Below are 17,961 nucleotides of genomic sequence, written 5' to 3' on the forward strand. Positions count from 1 at the left end.
AGGATGAATGTCAAGCTGATGTGATTCCATTCCTAGAGAGTAGAAGGACCACTCATTGGTTATTGGACAAATATCTCGCATTTAGAGCACCACCAACTAAGTTAAAGTGCATCAGTACCTCGATCTCCTTTTCTGTCGCTTTGCTACCATGACTGCAGATGGAGAAGGGACTACCCAGGACTGAGGGCTATTTTGTATTTTTCTTTATTTCCAGGGCTGCTGTGGCCAAAGCATTCATCAGTAAGTGGTCAGCCTACTGGTGATGAGCCTTTTCATATGTAGTCAAACTGCTCCTTAGAAAGCAGGCTCCGTCTGTTGCTGGGGCCATACTTGGAGTCTTTCCAGCATGATAGAACTGGCCAGAGTTTGTACAACACTGGAATAGCCTTCAAGAACCCAGGCTGTCAATATGGAAATACGTTTCATATGATTGTACATGTATAGCCTATATCAGATTACATTCTGTCTTGGGGAGGAAGGAGCAGAGGGAGGGGGAGAAAATTTAGAACTCAAAATCTTGTGAAAGTGAATGTTGAAAACTAAAAACAAATTAAAAAAAAAAAAAGAATCCAGGCGGTCTGCACCCCACAAAGCAGCATTTAAGCAGGGCTTCCTGGAGTGTTTTCACTATAGCGTCTGAGAAGGAGTAGCAGGCTGTTTTTGTGAATGCAATGTTTCAGTGTGGATTGGCCTTCTTGCTGTTCTTTGAACATGGCGCTCTGTTTCCCGACTCCATGCTTTTTTACTGGCTGTCCCCCCATGCCTGGAATGCTTTCACTCCTCACATCTGACTCTTGGATTCCTTGGCTTCTTTCATTTCTCAGCTCAAACCCAGCCTTCAGGAGGGCTTTTCTGGCTTGCTATTAACACTACTGGTCTCTTCCCTCTGACATTACCTCCCACTTACACTGTATATATCTTGCAAGTACCTCGTTGTTTACATGTTGTTTCCCCCTTCATAACGTGCATGCTGTTGAAGGCTGTGTTTTTGCCTTCTTTGTATCCTTAGAATTTTAACACAGTGACTGGCATAGAGCAAATACCTAATATGTTTTTGTTGATGGATGGATTGAATAATATTGCTGTTTTGTGGGTTTGCAACCTAAACCATGTTCATTAATAGCTCTATGTCAGTCTTTAGTGGAGTCTCTGGTGGCAAACGGCAGCACTTTTTGGGCCTGTCTTATTCAATGTTTTTATCAGTGACTTAGAAGAAGACATAGTAGGCATGCCTATCAAAATTATAGATGGCATCAATCTGAGAGAGCTGGCTAATATGAGAGCTGACAAAATCAAGATTAAAAGGGGTATCAATAGACTGGAACACTGCACTGAAACCAAAAAAGATGAGATTTACTTCAATATATTAAAACAAGGTGGGTTTTTTTTCTTATCCTTGCTGCGTCATGGGGCCCCTTTGGCAATCTGGAGAAGCCTATGGACTCCTTCTCAGAATAATGCTTTTAAAGGCATCAAGAAAAATACTTAGGTACAAACAGTACCAATCATGTGAAGTACAGTTACCAAAATATTGAGAACAAGTTCATGAACCCCAGATTAAGAACTCATGCTTTCAAAGATCTGTGACAGTTCATTGTGTGGATATTTTCTCCACTCCTTTCAGAGTCTGGGTAGGCAGTTCTTTGAGTTGCTGTGGCCAAAAAAAAAAAAAAAGCCACCACTGGTTGGCCAATCTTCTGGTGATGAACCTCTCCAAATTTAGCTACATTGTTCCCTAGACAACACTACAGGTTCCATTGCCAGGCCCTATACTTGAAGCTTAGCTTTCTTAGCATAGCCTTTGAGGTTGCCTCCACATAATGCTGAAGCAAAGAGTGGACTTTAGTGTAGGAAGGTTCAGTTTAGCAAGGATAACTGCCAACTCCTGCCTTAAATGTTAAAATTTTTAAAAAGTAAATTGCCCATGTATAAGACAGCACTTCTTGTGATAAAGGTCTAAGTATTTCAATTGGCCTTAGCCTGAGTATGAGCCAAGATTGAGATGTGGCAGGGCAAAAAGCAAAGACTCTTAGACTGTCAATTGTAGTGCAGTGTCCAGGTCAATGGCTAAGTGCCATTGTGCTCTGCAGGCGTTAGAACACATCTGAAATATCCAATATTAGATGCTAAGTTCTAAGAGAAACGATGATGAAGTGGAGTTTGGCCAAGAGGGTAAGGAGTCTGTAAACTACATCATAGTTTACAGTAGTTAACACTACTGGCCCCTTCCTTCTCAGATTACCCCCCACTTACACTGTATATATCTTGCAAATACCTCGTTGTTGACATGTTGTTTCCCCTTCATAACGTGCGTGCCGGGAAGGCTGTGTTTTTGCCTTCTTTGTATCCTTAGCATTTTAGCACAGTGACTGGCACAGAGTAAGTACCTAATATGTTTTCTTTTTAAATTTTATTTATTTATTTATTCGCGAAACATCAACATAGTAATAGTAAAAGAAAATGGAGCTGCTTAATGTTATAAGAATCATACTAAATGGAAAGTCATTGTGGAAGGAGGATTTGACTTATTCAGTGTAGTTGCAGGAGGCAGAATCACAGAATTTTAGAGTTTGAAAGAAACTCAGCCATCCCGTAGCTGAAAAGGAATCATTACAACATACCCTACAAGTGGGTTATTCAGTCTCTGCTTGAAGAGTCCCCGCGATGGGAAATCCATGCCCTCCCCAGGCATCCCATTTCACTTATGCTTAGCTCTAGTTGTCAGGAAGATTTTCCTGACATCACGCCTCTTTTCGTCTTCTGTCCGTTGCTCCCTGTCTTTCCCTCTGGGGCCAAACAGAACAAGTCTACATGAAGCTAGAATGAATGAATGGTTAGAAGAAACCCAGAGGCTGCATTTCATTCAACCCAAGGAATTGTTAGAACCACAGAAACTTCTGAATACTATCTAAGTGGTAGACAGGCTGTGGGCTGAACTAATCCTTCAAATACTGGAAAATAAGGAAATTCTTGCTGAAAATTAAAACTGTCCCCAAATGGAATGAACTGCCTTGAGTGTTTGTCAGGTAGAAGTGTTCAAGCAGAGGCTATCTGATTATCTGTCAGCTTTGGGACAAGTCATTTAACTTCCATTTCCTCATCTGTGAAGTGAGAGGTTAGGAAGGAAAGGAAACAAACACATTTATTAATATACCATTAACAAATGTGCCATTTATTATGTCCACTAGGCACTGTGCTAAGCACTTTACAAATATCGTCTCATTTGATCCTCAAGATAACCCTGGCCTTCGAAGGTCTCTGGAGGTAGGCGCTGTTATTGTCCCTATTTTACACATGAGGAAACTGAGGCAGACAATGGTTGTGACTTGCGAGGATCATACATACAGCTAGTGAATTCTGAGGTTGGATTTGAACTCAGGATTAAATTAATTACATCAGGAGTTCTCAACCTAGGATCCATGGCTGTATTTCAGATAGTCCAAGAATTTGGATAGGAAAAAATATTAAATATTTTCACTAACCTGTTACTAAAATTTAGCATTTCCATTAATTATGAATTTTTTAAAATTAATGTCAGAGTCCATGACAAAAACAGTTAAGAACCCCTGGCCTAGAAGATCTATAAGACTTCACACAGCTCTGAAATTCTCTGTTCTTCTATTTCAGAAGGGTGGGACAATGGACAAGTTGACCTTTGAGGTTCCTTCCAATGCTAAGCTTCTCGATCATAGATGACGAGCGTTAGAGCAAGTAAGGGTCTTTGGGATTATCAAGTACAACCTTGCACTTGTGGCCCGTAAGAAAACTGAGCCAAAAAGAACAAGTGGCTTACTGAAGGGTAGGGGTTGTTAAACTTTCCAGTCTCAAGACCCCCTTGTACTCTTACAAATTATTGAGGACCCCCAAAGAGTTTTTGTTTGCATAGATTATATCTATTGATTATATCTACTCATTGTAGTAATGAAAGCACATTGCAAATGGGGATTATTTCATTCTTTGTACTTGCATCCCCAAGTACCTTGCACAGTGTTTGACACATAGTCAGCGCATAATAAAAGCTTGTTGGTTGGTTGAAAGTTATATACTTTTAGTATTAAGAAATTAAAATGTCTTAGAATTATTATAAAGGTAGTTTTAACCTCATGGGCCTTCTGAAAGGCTCAGACCATACTTTAAGAACTGTTACAGGGGCAGCTAGGTGGTGCAGTGGATAGAGCACCAGCCCTTGATTCAGGAGGATCTGAGTTCAAATCTGGCCTCAGACATATAACACTAGCTGTGTGACCCTGGGCAAGTCACTTAACCCATTGCCTAGCAAAAAAATTAAAAAATTCAAAAAAAAAAAAGGAACTGCTACTCAAGGGCATGGGCAGCTAAGTGGTACAAAAGAGCTCGGGGCTTGGAATCAGGAAGACTCATTTTCATGAGTTCAAATACAGCCTCAGACACTTACCTACAACTTGTGACCCTGGGTAAGTCACTCAACCCTGCTTGCCTCAGTTCCTCATCTGTAAAATGAGTTGGAGAAGGAAATGGCAAACTACTCCAGTATCTTTGCCAAGAAAACCTCAAATGGGGTCATGAAGAGTTGGACACCACTGAACTCAAAGGCATACAAAAAATTAGTGGCAGAGCCAGAGCCCAAACCCAACTCAGTTCAGTACTCCTTTACCTGAATCCTATTCCATGTCTGATCCTACCTTTAGCCCTTCAGGTTGAGGATTTTTTATATATATATATCTATGTATCTCTATATGTGTATGTATATATGTGTATATGTATGGATATGTGTATGTATCTATGTGTGTATATACATATATGTATATTTCTTTAGGATTTACTAAGTGCTAGCCAAATATTAATTCACATGTCATTACTAGCAATATGCTGATCAAAACAAAAATGCTGGGGGCAGCTAGGTGGCTCAATTGTTAGAGCACCGGCCCTGAAGCAGGAGGACCTGAGTTCAAATCTGGCCTCAGATCAAACACTTGACACTTACTAGCTATGTGACCCTGGGCAATTTACTTAGCCCCAATTTCTGAAAAACAAACAAACAAAAAAACCAAACCAAACGAAAATGCCACTGTACCAACTGCCTCCCATCCACCAAAACCCAAATGACGTCACACATATCGCAAATGGATCAGATCAGATCTGCACTTACATTTCTCTCACTGAATTTATCCACCTCTTTCAGGAGCTTCTCCTGGCACTCAGGGTTGGTAGCCAACAGGTAGGTGACAAAGGAGAGGGTGTTGGTGATGGTTTCATATCCAGCAATTAGAAAGATGAAGGCTTGTCCCACTATTTCATCTGTAGTCAAGGCCTTCTGTGGCACATTGGATGTAGTTTGGTGGGTGGGAGGGTCTCTATCCTGAGCATTCTGTCCGACAATGTCAAAAAACTCTATACCAACGGAGGAAGGAGAACCACGGGCATCTAGGAATATCTGGAGGAAATCTCTTCGTCTCTAAGAACCAAAAGGGAAAAGGATACACGTTGAACCAATCAACAAACATTTATTAAACACCTATTACATTCCAGGCACCGTGATAGGTAATGGGGATTCAAGGGTAAAGAATGAAATACTCTTCACTTGCAATGAGGAGGAGATAAGCCCATATCAAAATATATATTACTTAGATGTAAAATTAATAAATACAAATCGCTACAGAGTAATTTGAGAGGAAGGGCATTAGAAGTTGAAGGATCAGGAAAGGCTTCATGTAGAAGATGGTGCCCAAGCTACCTCTAAAGGGAAGGGAGACTCAGTCCTTAAGGATTCTTATGGACAGAAAAAAGGAAGAGTGGAGGGGAACCCTGCCTTAAGGCAATCGAATAAATGAAGAACCAAGTTCCAGCTGTCGCACCTTCTAAATTGCGCCCACGTTTCTGTTGCCGATGACCTATACTGCCTCTATTTCCAGGTTCCATAGGTCCGACTCGGGCCAGCATCTGGAGGTTAATAGGGTTGGCCCCCGGCACCCCAGGCAAGAATGGGAAGGAATTTGTTTTCAGCTGTCTCGATTCGCTCTCCTGAACCTCCTTTTCTGGCGCCCTCTCCTCACCTTTAGGTCCCGGCCGCCTCAACCCCCTGCTTGTCTCCCCTTTATCAGTTTTTTTATTCTTAAACATGAAGAAGTGCTAGTCGATGAGTTAACCCCACTTAGGAATATTTGTAATTTAAATCTTATCTCCTTGTGGAGTGAAGGGGCTAAGAAGCTTGTTAAAGGAATTTCGGGTTTCCTTCACTGTGCCTACTTATATGGTAAAGTCTGGCTGAGTCTAGCTAGTGCAGGGGTTACTCACAGTCTCAACCTTCCTGATACCCTCCTAAAGGAAATCAAACAAGAGACTGTCCTAGCTTTGGCTGTTAGACATCCAGTATTGGGGAGCTAGGTGGTCCAGTGGATAGAGCACCAGCCCTGGAGTCAGGGAGACCTGAGTTCAAATCCGACCCCAGACATTTTCTAGCTGTGTGACTCAGGGCAAAGGAAGAAGAAAGAGGAGGAGGTCATTTACTATTGCTGTTTCATTTTTATTTTGTGTTTTTCCCAGATGCAGGCCAGAGACTTTCATGGGTCCTTCCCTCTAAGAATGATCCCTCTTTCTACCTTTTCTTTTGACCTCTTTTTTTCTCCTCCTCTCCAGGTCTCTTCTCTCCTCTAACCCTTACATTCTCTGCTAGCAAGGCTGGACCCTCTTTCCCTGGTGTTCCCTTGCCCCCCTAACTCCTTTTTTCTTAGTCCTCTTTTCTCTGATTATTCTAGATAATCAGATGCCAAGGAATCACTGCTCACTCTATCCTCTCCTCCCCTTCTTCTCTGGTCCCCTGCCCCTTACCTATTATGGTATTCTGCTGTTATGAGAAAAGCTTCCTTTCCTACCCCTAGGCCCCTGGGCTAAGCATAAACCTCCATGGCCAACATTTTTGCTGCCTTGGGCTCTTTGTAACTACAATGCAAAGGCCAGTTCTTTGGGGGTAAGATTTGGGAAGCAGCAATGCTGCTCCAAGACCTTTCAAGGTGGGAAGTTATCAAAGGAGGATTGTGGGGGTGAGGCTGGGGGTGGGAAGGGGACTTGGCTTTAGTCCCGGTTTATGCAGTGGCAGAAGGGCAGGAATCCTCAGCTGTTGGAGAGTTGGATACAAAATGTGTGTGTACACATGGATGTCGTGTGTGATGATATCCATGTGCATTGTTTCAGAGAAACTATATCGATGCTATTTATAAATATTAAAACATTAACAAATTAAGACCAGGGAACCTGGTTTGGGGGGGTGGTAAAGACAGGGGTACGCTGGAGTCAGCTTAAATTGGGGAGTTGATCGTTAAATTTTCAGCATAAGTATGTACACCTTGTAAATCGGCAAACACGACAAATCAGGGATTGATTTATTGTTTTGTTGATTGTCTAGACTTTAGAAAATTATGGTGAAGATGTTAATAATACAGATTAAACTTAAAAGTGTGTGCTGAAAATACTGCTTCCCCCAAGAGCTGGTTGTTAAACATACCAGCACTCCCCTAGTAAGGGAATGAGTAGTTATAGGAGAAGTTTGGTGGTGCAGTGGATAGAGTACCAGGCTTGGAGTCAGGAAGACTCATCTTCCTGAGTTCAAATCTGGCTTCAGGTCCTTACTAGCCATGTGACCCTGGGCAAGTCAGTTAACCCAGTTTGCCTCAGTTTCCTCATCTGTAAAATAAGCTGGAGAAGACAATGGCAAACCACTCCAGTATCTTTGCCAAGAAAACCTCAGATGGGGTCACAGAGAGTCAAACATGGCTGACATGACTGAACAGCAGCTAAGTTACAGGAGATGGATGGAGGCAGCTACCCCCATGGGACTCAAAGTGATTCTCCACATTCTGACGTAAAACAGAAGTGCTTATCTGGGACATAGTGAAGACAGGGTGTTTTTATTCACAGGCCTAGCTCTCAGTGTTTTTCACTGCTAACCCTGAGGTCTCCTTGACTTTTCTCTAGTTCTTATCTCTACTTTTGCACGTCCATCCCCTTCTTGATGTCTGTTTTCACTCTGTCCTCCCCCTGCTGTCTCTCTCACTCAGACTGTCTGTCCCTCTATCTATTTAATTTGTCTAGAGGTTTTCTGACATATCTCCCCAGGTTCTCCCCTCTCCCCCCTGTCTCCCTGCAGGTAAACACCAACTGAGTGTCAGGGATGTCTGGGGTTACAACCTAGCTGGACGTTCAGTTTCTATATCACTTTGTCCCTCTTTCCATCCTTTTCTGTCTCTTTCTCTTTGACTTCCTCTACTTCTGTGTTCTCTAGGGCTATAAATCTTGTTAGGGCTGGTTCCATCCATATGTGATAGCATCATTGTCTGTGTGCAAGGACAGAAAGAATGCTAGAATAATTGAGCTGGATGTGAAACTGTATAGGACGGATAGATGAAGGTCTCCAAGTAGAGAGAGTTCACGGCTCCCTTGTTCATCCATTCTGGTGTTTGCTTTTTCTGAAATAAAGACTTTATCCCCTCGTCTCCAGGTGAAATCTATCCTGCTTCAATTAAAGCTCTCAGCCTCACATTTGGTGTATCAGAAGTGAAGCAATCTACGTTTGTGCCTACAAGTTCCCAGACAGACGAACAGCCTCTGAAGCATGGTGGCTGTTTAGTGAAACATGCTGTGAGGGGCATTCCTCATCTGGTTCACTGCAGAAGACATGCTAACTCAGGAGATAACTGGGGAAACAGAAAAATGAGGGTGGGATAGATAATTGGTGGTCCAATTCTGTTCTGGCCTTGCCTAATCTAAATGACTGAAGATATCAACCAAGTGAAGTCAGAAAGAATTGCATTTGAATATTGACTTTGCCACTCCCTTAGTGACCCTGGGTGCTTAACCTCTCTGGGCCTGAGTTGCCTCATCTGCAAAATGATCCCTAGATGACCTCTAAGGTCATCTATGACTCTAGGACCTCCCCTCTCACCCATTTCCATCTCATCAGTACAAGGTAAGCTTCTTGTGGGAAGGAACTATTTGTATTTTTTAGCACCTAGCACAGGACTTTACACGTTTTTTGTTTTGTCTGGGTTTGTAACTTCATTGGACTTCCCAGGTGAGGAAACCTCCTCCTCTAGGGCAGGTTTGCAATAGTTCTGAAATACCTCAGCTGTCTGTGGCATGGAGAAGTTAACTGACTTATCCGGGGTCATGCAGCCAGTTTGCATTAGAGGTAGCACCAAACCTTAGATCCCAAGGCCGGCTCTGTCCACTATTTACTTTGAAGCCACAGTGCCTCTCCTACCTAGAAGCAACTTAATGAAGGCTTACTGGACGGAATTGAAGGATAGAACAGGGGTGCAACTCCTCTCCTTTCTAACCTCAAAGAGTAACTAAGGCCTAACAGAGGAAATAACGCTGACAGCCAGTGGATAAGTGCTCTCTTTCCTTTTGGAAAGGGACCTACCTCTTCTGCCTGAAGTGCTGGAAGGCAGCCTTAAATCCCATCTATGATTCATAGAATCAGCCCTGGCCTTGTCCCTGGCCCCAGGCCCTTAGGCATCTATTTTAAACTCATTGGCTCGGGGCTGGTGGGGACATTAGGCAGAGGCCTCCATCACAGGACTTGTCTGGAGGCATCCCCGGGGATGGAGGTGGCCAAGGCCAGGCCTGTATCTTCCAGCAGTCAAAGCTGCTCTTGATGCCCCTCCTCCTCCCACCTCAGCTCTTACAAGTTCCTTTCCTAAATGCCTCTTAGGTCTTTCTAGAAAAATGTTCTTAACCTGGTGTCCGTGACCTTGTCGTTAAAATGTTTGGGTAACTGTTTTCCAATATCACTGGCTTCCTTTGGAATCCTGTGTATTTTATTTTATGCATTTAAAAACATTGTTCTGAAACAGGGCCCACAGACTTCACCAGGCTGTTTCCATGTTACAAAAAATGTTAAGAACCCCTGACCCTGAAACTTACCCAGACTAATAACTATCGAGGCTGAGATGTTTTTCCTTCAACAGCAAGGAAGAGGCTGTTTGGGGACCTGTGGGACTGCTAGGGGAGAGTCAGGCCAACTCTTTCCACTTATTCTCCCAATACAAAGAAGATTATTTTTATGATTTCTGCCTCTGAATGTGAAAGGTTCTTAGTTTAATCATGACATAAAAATAAACCTAAATATGCATACTAGTAAAAATAGGTGTCTTATTCATCCACTGGCCGTGACTCTGGGAAAAAAAAATATTTACCTTTTAACATCTGTACTGCATCTAGGAAATTTTGAGCCAAGTTTTCTGACTATTTGAATGGCTCTACCTTGACATAAGTAGCAGTGCATTCTTGCTATTCTCAGATTAGCTCCTTGTTTGAAACAGTACTCCAGTTCATAAAAGGAGAAGCCCCAGGCAATCTCAGTAATTGGATCGTCAGCATCCCATTCGCTCTAGGAAAGCATTCAATACAATGGTTGTAGAACTTGTGGACTGAGTCTCCCAACCTGAGGGCTGAAGACTTGGACTGATAGAAACCTTCAGAGTTGGGAGAACAGCCTCCCTCTCAACTCCTCCTCCATCGGGAACATGAAAAAGAGAGAATTTTCTTCCCTTCAAGTCTTTGCAAGGGATGTGGTTTCCTTCTTTAGGGGAAACCTAAGGGAGGGAGGGAATTGGTGAGTCCTATTCTCTTGTATTTTCAAGGCCTTTTAAGTTCAACTCGGGGGCCAAAGACATTCAGAGCACATGTAAATCTCCTGTCTCCTAGTTCTTGGTACCTTTGCCCAACCAAACGCTCCCCTCCTGGAGCACAGGAGGATGAAGTTGGTCCCTCCAAGCTTCCTCACACATAGCAATTGACCTCTGATTTCTAACTTTTTGTTAATGCCCTAACTATTAAACCATACTTCCTCCCATTACTAAACCCCATGAGCCACCCCATCTTTAAGAAAGCTCTTTTCCAAGCTATATCCCGAGGAAGCGCAGCTGAACACAAAGACATTTCGAGCCTCTTGCCCTATTTAGTAAGTTTCCTTACTGTTATCAGGCCCTTAAAAAACAAGCAGCCATTTCGACATTAAGCTGTGGGAACAACCAGGATGAAGTCATTTCCTTTACTATCCAAAAGTACTGAGGCCTGAAGGATGTCCTTCTGTACTCTTAGGCAATTCAAAGCAACAAATATTTACCGAACACCTACTATGTGCTGGAGCTGTACAAGGAAATTAAAATCTCAGATGAAAATAATAATAGCTCACATTTATATTATGCTTTGCTTTTTTTTTTTTTAAACTGTGTCCTTACCTCATAAGACTGATGGGGCTGGGGGAAGAAGTTGGTCTCCTAGAGTCTGTAGTTTATCAAAAAGATTATTCCCATTACCACGGACTTTTGAAGAGACGTTTGTGGATAGAACACTAGTCTTAGACAAAAATGTGAGTTCAAATTCTGCCTTACCAGCTGTGTGAGTGTGGACAAGTTACTTAATCTCTCTGCCTCAGTTTCCTCATCTACAAAATGGGGATAATATGAGCCCCTACGTTAGAGAGTTGTTGTGAGGATGAAATGGGATAACACACATAAAGCACTCTGTAAACCTTAAAGTGCTATACAGATGCTAGCTATTATCACTACTACATTCTCTACATTGAAAAATGGCAGCATTTATTAAGCCTACTATGGGCTTGGCACTGAGCTAAGCATGGGGCATATAAAAACAAGAAAACAAGATAATCACTGCTGTCAAGGAACTTATGTTCTAATAAGGGGAGGCAAAACATAAGGGAGAGCTGGGAAGGGAGGAGGGGGCATAGACGAGGAAGCAGGTCAGGCAAAAGAGGAAAGTGAAGCCTATTTGGAGAGTCAATGCAAGGCTGGGCCCTTCTCAAGTTCTAGGCAGAGACTGGACAGGCGGTTGGTGTGGGGAAGGAACAGACCAGATCAGACATGTAATTGGTCAACAATTGACTGAGTTTCAGTCAAGGTTCGCTTAGATTTCATATTGTGCTATGCTACCAAATGCTACATCAGTTCCAGAGTTGTAACTAGAAACCTTGGCCCCGTGAGGCAGATTCATCGGAGGTGTGAGTAGGGGAAGACCATCTCCAGAGAACCTGGCCTCTGACCACACAGTGTAGGGGAAGGAGAAGGGAAGCAGACCCCAGGATAGACAGTCATTTATGGACACAGTTGTTGGGAGAGAAGGAGTAACCTGTTTCCTCTTCCTCCTCCCCCTCCCTTGGCTGACTGACATCCCCTTACCCTCTCCTCAAGCTTGCCTTTCCCCCGTTCTTCCACAGGGAGGTTGTGGCTCAAATTCTGTATCTGTAAAATGAGTATTGTAGTGTTTGCGTTACCTACATGCTAAAAGGCAGGGTATCACGCTGGATACAGAGCTTTTCTGGAAGCTGGGAAGATCTGGGTTCAAATGTGACTCATACTAGCTGCATGATGACCTCTGGGCAAGTCTCGTAACCTCTCTGTATTCTAGGTAATTCTCTAGAATAATAAGTTGTAGAGGAGGTGCCAATCTGCATTGATAAAGGAAGTTCCTCACCAGGGAGTTCCCCATACCCATGAAATCACTGGTTCATTTCCTGTTTCCTTCATTACATCACAGCATTGATTGTCACCAGGATCAAAAGTAGTTTAATTTGGGGCAGCTAGGTGGCCTAGTGGATAGAGCACTGGCCCTGGAGTCAGGAGGACCTGAGTTCAAATCCGGCCTCAGACACTTGACACTTAACTAGCTGTGTGACCCTGGACAAGTCACTTAACCCCATTGCCTAGCGAAACAAAACAACAACAACAAAAAGCAGTTTAATTCAACAGGCACCAAGTGCCTACTATGTGCAATTAGTGCCTTCTAGAAAGCATTCTATGAATAAATGACTCTCTCAGCCACACGTACTAAAATACTTTACCTGTTCTTCAGCTTGCTTTTCTCGGAGAGCAATCACCTCCCTGATGACTTTATTAAAAAAGGCACACAGTTCATCTCTGTTCTTGTTGGGCAAAATCCGGGCCAGTGGGATCATAATGGACGGAAATGCCACTGAGGAGAGAAAAGCAAAGGGAACCATGTAAAGGGGGATAACTAATTGGCACTGGTTTTTGTCAAAGATACCTGGGAGTCAATGGTAGCCTTGTATACCATCAACAGAAGGGTTAGCCAAACACAATCTTACTGCTTAAATAAAGGCTACCAAACTTCACTAGGTAAATAAGAATTGCCATTGGAAGCCAGAAGCTAACATATTGTAGTAAAGTAGAAAAAGGCTCTGAGGTCAGATCTGGATTCAAATACTGCCTCTGATTTTTACTACTTGTGTGATCTTGAGGCAACCAGGTGGGGTAGTGGATAGAGTGATGGACTTCCATCAGGAAGACTTGAGTTTTAAATTCAGCCTCAGATACTAGTTATGTGACCTTGGACAAGTTACTTAAATACTGTCTACCTCAGTTTCCTCATGTGTAAAACAGGGACAAAAATAGCACCTACCTCCCAGGGTTGTTGTGAGGATCAAATGAGATAATCTTAAAAAGTGCTTAGAAACCTTGAAGTGCTATATAAATGCCAGCCGTTATTTAACCTCCCTGGACCTCAGTTTCCTTATCTGTAAAATGAGATGGTGAAACTGTCTAGCTCTTGAGCTATGATTCTGTGATCCACTGTTAGGAAACTGGTCTAATTCATTCACTGTGAAGTCACTTTCCACAAGGAGCTGTGATTCCCCACTTCTGTTAATAGAGCCAAGAGAGGCTGCTGCTGTGAAGGTAGGGTGCCTCCCTTCACTAACGACTGGTGTCTTAGATCAGCCCAGACCTCCTGTTCTATCCCCAAACTCAGCACTTCATGCTGTGTGGTCTGGGACAAGGTCTTTCCTACTTAGTCCAAACGGGTCAAGGCCACATCTCCCTGCAGAGATGCAGCAGAGAAAGAATTTAAGCTGAATTATTTAGACTCCTTCCATGAGCCAGGAGAAGCATCCCAGATGGGTGTAACCTTGGTCAGAGGGTGGCTACCATGTTGACCTGCCTGAGTTCACAGTAGGCCTTGTGGAGTGTCTCAGAGACAGGACACCCCCAATGCATGGTAATAGTGGAAAGGATGCTGGTCTTAGAATCAGAAAATGTGGATTTGAGTCTCAGCTCTGGTAACTTACTAACTGTATGAACTTGGACAAATCATGTAACCTCTTGGAGGCTCAGTTTCATCATCTGTAAAATTGGGACAAGAAAACTTATACTACCTATGCAGCCTCAGTTTCTCCATTTGTAAAAGTCTCCAAGTCTTCTCCAGATAATACTCATATTACCTTCCTCACAGGGCCATTGGAAAAAAAGTGCTTTGTAAACCTGAAAATGCTTTGTAAACATGAGCTGTTCTTATTTCTGCAGCAATGATAGAAGGGTAGCATGGCTGGCCTTGGGCCTTCTAGAGCACTATGGTTAACGTGGCAGGTCCAAGTCAGGTTCCAAACATGAGCCCAGGCTTGGTGACATCCTGAGGAAGAGGGCAGAGGCATGTCCTGCTGCTTCCTCAGCACCTAAAACTTCAGTGTGGAGGCTGCTACAGGTAGTGACAGCTCCACAGAAAAATGTGGCCCAGAAAAATGTGAATTGAACTAAGACATGTATGAAATTGATCAGAATGGACAGAACTGCCAGTAATGGAAAGAGAAATAAGATATTTTAATGCTACTGTAAAAGGGTAGGAGATTGAAAAGGAAGAGGAGGGGGAAGGAATAAAATAAATCTTAAAATAAAAATCAATGAAACTATACCCAACCCTCCACACAGTATAGGATCCATTTGTCACTCTAACTATTTGTCTTCTAATAAAAATGGCAACTTGGAAATCCACAGAAGTCCTGCTCTGAGGCTTCATGGTGGTGTGAAGGTGACTCTGGGTTTTTTGAGGCTATGCTAGGGGAGACCAAGCTCTCAGAGGTCTCCCCCAAGATGTAAAGGCTTCAAGAATTGGATCATCAATGGATTTATATGCCCATTGTCCAAGAACCTAGCTAATTTAAAGAAGCTTGTCACAATGTAGGCCACATAACAATGTTTTTTTGTTTGTTTGTTTTTTTTGTCATCAGACCATATCTATTAAATCAAAGATGGGCTGAGTTCTGAATCAGCTGGAGGATCTCCACTGATGAAATTAGAGATTCTTGAAAGAAAGAAGTAAGTCCACAAGGTATAGTAGGAGAAAAAATAAAACCAAAAAAACCCACAAAAAACAAAAAACCATAGACTTGGAGTAAGAAGAATGGGGTTCTGGCCTTAGTCTGTCACTTACTAGCACTGTGACCTTGGGGATGTTATTGTTTAACAGCTAGGGTCTCATTTTCCTCATTTGTAAAAAGGGGATGGGATTTAGGCTAGTTGCATTTTAAGGGTTCTTCTAGGACTAGGAAGTGGATTTTTAAAGGTTTTGCAGAAAAAGTGCACTATGCCTTAGATCCAAAGAGGGAATAAGATGTGTCTTAATCAGGTTCAAAAGCACAAAGAAGGCAGAGGGCAGAATGTGTGTCCTGGGAACAATAAAAAGGTTTGCATGGCTTGATTGAAGGGAGTCACAAGAAATGAGATCAGGGAGAAAAAGAAGGGGTCTGTTGTAAACTGAATTCCAGGGCAGTGAGGTCATACAGTGAACAGAGCACCAGGCCTGGAGTCAGAAATTCCTGAGTTCAAATCTGGCATTAGACACTTACTAGCCATGTGACCTTGGGCAAGTCTCTTAACCCTGTTTGCCTCAGTTTCCCCATCTCTAAAGTGAGCTGGAGAAGGAAATGACAAAGCACTCCAGTAGCTTTGCCAAGAAAACCTCAAATGGAATGGCAAAGAGTCCAACATGACTGAAAAATGACTAAACAACAGCAGAGCCAATATTCACCATCCACAAAGACCTGCTTTGGAATAGTTGAAGTAGTTATAATAGAGGAAGAGGGTAGTTAAGGAGAAAATCATGTCCATAAAGATAAATGAAAGACTCAACCCTTTATCTCTCATCTGAAAATCACTGAAACAACTTTTTGATTCCAGGTCCAGGGCTCTATCCACTGCTCCATGTAATCTGACCACTAATATGAGCCCTTTGGGAACAATATAGCCAAAATTTTAGTGACCAGACAGGATCGAAGAAAGGCTAACCTCCTCAAAGAACTAGGCGGAACAACAGAGTTATAGACTTCAGAGGTCATCCAACCTTATTTACTCTGTATATATCTTATATGTATATAGTTATCAATGTATTGTCTCCTCCATTACACTGTGAGCTGCTTGGGTGTAGGAACCATGCTTTTATCTTTCCTTGGATCTCCAGCCCTCAGCACAGAGCTGGCACACAGTAAGCACTTAATAAATGTTTGCCGACTCACTGATATTCTTCAACAAGAGATCACCTAGCCTTGGCCAGAAGACTCTCTAGAAGCCCTTTCCACTTCTGTTGTTAGGGAGTTTCTCCTTGCATCAAAATTAAATTTGCTGCTTTGGAATTTCCATCCGTGATGCCTAATTCTGTCCCTGGAGCCAAGTCTAATCCCTCTTCTCAAAATATGAAGACAATTATCACGTCTTCCACTCAATCTTTTCTGAATTTAACATTTCTAGTTCTTTCAACTCTCCCTCAGGTTATTTGCCAGGTCGAGTCACCTGCAATTTGTGTACTTTTCCAAGAGATGTAGGAGGACTCCTAGAAGCCAGCCACCCTGAAAAGCACCCTGTGGCTAAGCAGTATGGTATCCTTTCCATGCCACTCTATAGAGCTCATCTTACCCTCTTCAGAAGTTATACTTACAGATTAAAATCACAACAAATTTGGGAATGGAGAATTGAAAGAAACGTCTGCAGTGCTTCACGAAAGGATGGTCCGGGGTCTTCTGAGAGTCCACTTGGAATCCAAAGGCCACACTGCCAACCACGTCAAGAGTGTAACAGCCATAGCACCTATAGAGTAAAACAGCCAGAGTGCCCAGAATACATCAGGAAAATGGGACCTTTGCAGATTCAGCTGCCTCCGCACTAAACAACTTCCAACGTCCATGGTCTGCAGAGTGGGTGTTAATGCTGTATAAGCCCCTGGACTAAGAGGGAAAGCTGACAAACTCGCATAACCTTTCCCCTTCACAACGACTTTAACACTTGTAAGAGCTAGGGGAAAAGGCAGCAATAAGAGACCTCTCTTTGCACTGGAGCACACTGGAAAAAGCCCCCCAAACATATGGATAATATTATGGAAAACATACTGCAGTCTAGAAATAAATAGAAGGGAAGGATTCCCTTTCCAGAGAGTCCTGCAGAAAGTATCAGTACTTGGGTTCTACCACTCAATTGACCATTTAAAGAAAATGTCCTCCAGCCATCTCCATTAATGAGTTCTGCATAAGCAATCAGGACAATCTGGTCTGGTGGTAAAATGTCTGAAAACACCTGTGCTTGCTTTATGCCTTTCTTGATGAAAAGGGTTGATTCAATGCTCCCATAGGTGCACACTTTGTGTTTTCTCTGTCAGATATTTAGGGTAAAATCACACTTCATTTATATGACATCCTCTTGGGGAAATGAGGTGTTCCACATTAGCAGACTTTCCAGACAACCAAAGTTTTAAGGGGCAATCATTTTAGTGCTGTAACTTTTTCATCTGAACCATTTTTGACCAAGTCTTTCTGCAATATGTCACCTTTTTAGATTTAGTAAACAGAATATGTAGAATGTAATTTACCTTTTGTAGGAAAGGACTCTTACTTCAGCTCAGTCAATCAGCAAGCATTTTATTAAGAAGTTGCCACATGCCAAACACAGTGCTAACCATTGGAGGTACAGAAAAAGGCCAAAAAAGTCCCTACCCTCCAAGCCTTACACTCTAATGAGGAAGAGATGTACATGAATAGGTACGTAGAAGATACCTAATAATAATAGATAACATTTATATCGACTTTAAGATTTGTAGAGCACTTTATAAATAGTATCTCATTTTGGATGGACACCTGGAAGAAGATTTACCAGTTGGGAGAAACGGAAAAGGCCCCCTGCAAAAAGT

At 42.6% G+C, this 17,961-nt stretch overlaps 1 protein-coding gene across 3 annotated transcripts in view; it reads right to left on the reverse strand.

The window, feature by feature from the left end:
* The window catches only part of TBXAS1 (thromboxane A synthase 1), a 238,005-nt gene that overhangs the window by 99,250 nt on the left and 120,794 nt on the right, over positions 1-17,961 (reverse strand). For all 3 annotated transcript variants that reach the window (XM_020997953.2, XM_078153401.1, XM_020997954.2), the window contains 3 exons: positions 16,720-16,868; positions 12,839-12,969; positions 5,129-5,434 (listed from right to left, as the gene is read on the reverse strand). In XM_020997953.2, coding sequence (XP_020853612.1) covers positions 5,129-5,434; positions 12,839-12,969; positions 16,720-16,868 — 586 coding nt within the window. The remainder of the gene's footprint in view (positions 1-5,128; positions 5,435-12,838; positions 12,970-16,719; positions 16,869-17,961) is intronic.

This window comes from Phascolarctos cinereus, unplaced genomic scaffold (genome assembly GCF_003287225.1).
Source record: "Phascolarctos cinereus isolate Bilbo 61053 unplaced genomic scaffold, phaCin_HiC Scaffold_1;HRSCAF=81, whole genome shotgun sequence".
Lineage (NCBI taxonomy): Eukaryota > Metazoa > Chordata > Mammalia > Diprotodontia > Phascolarctidae > Phascolarctos > Phascolarctos cinereus.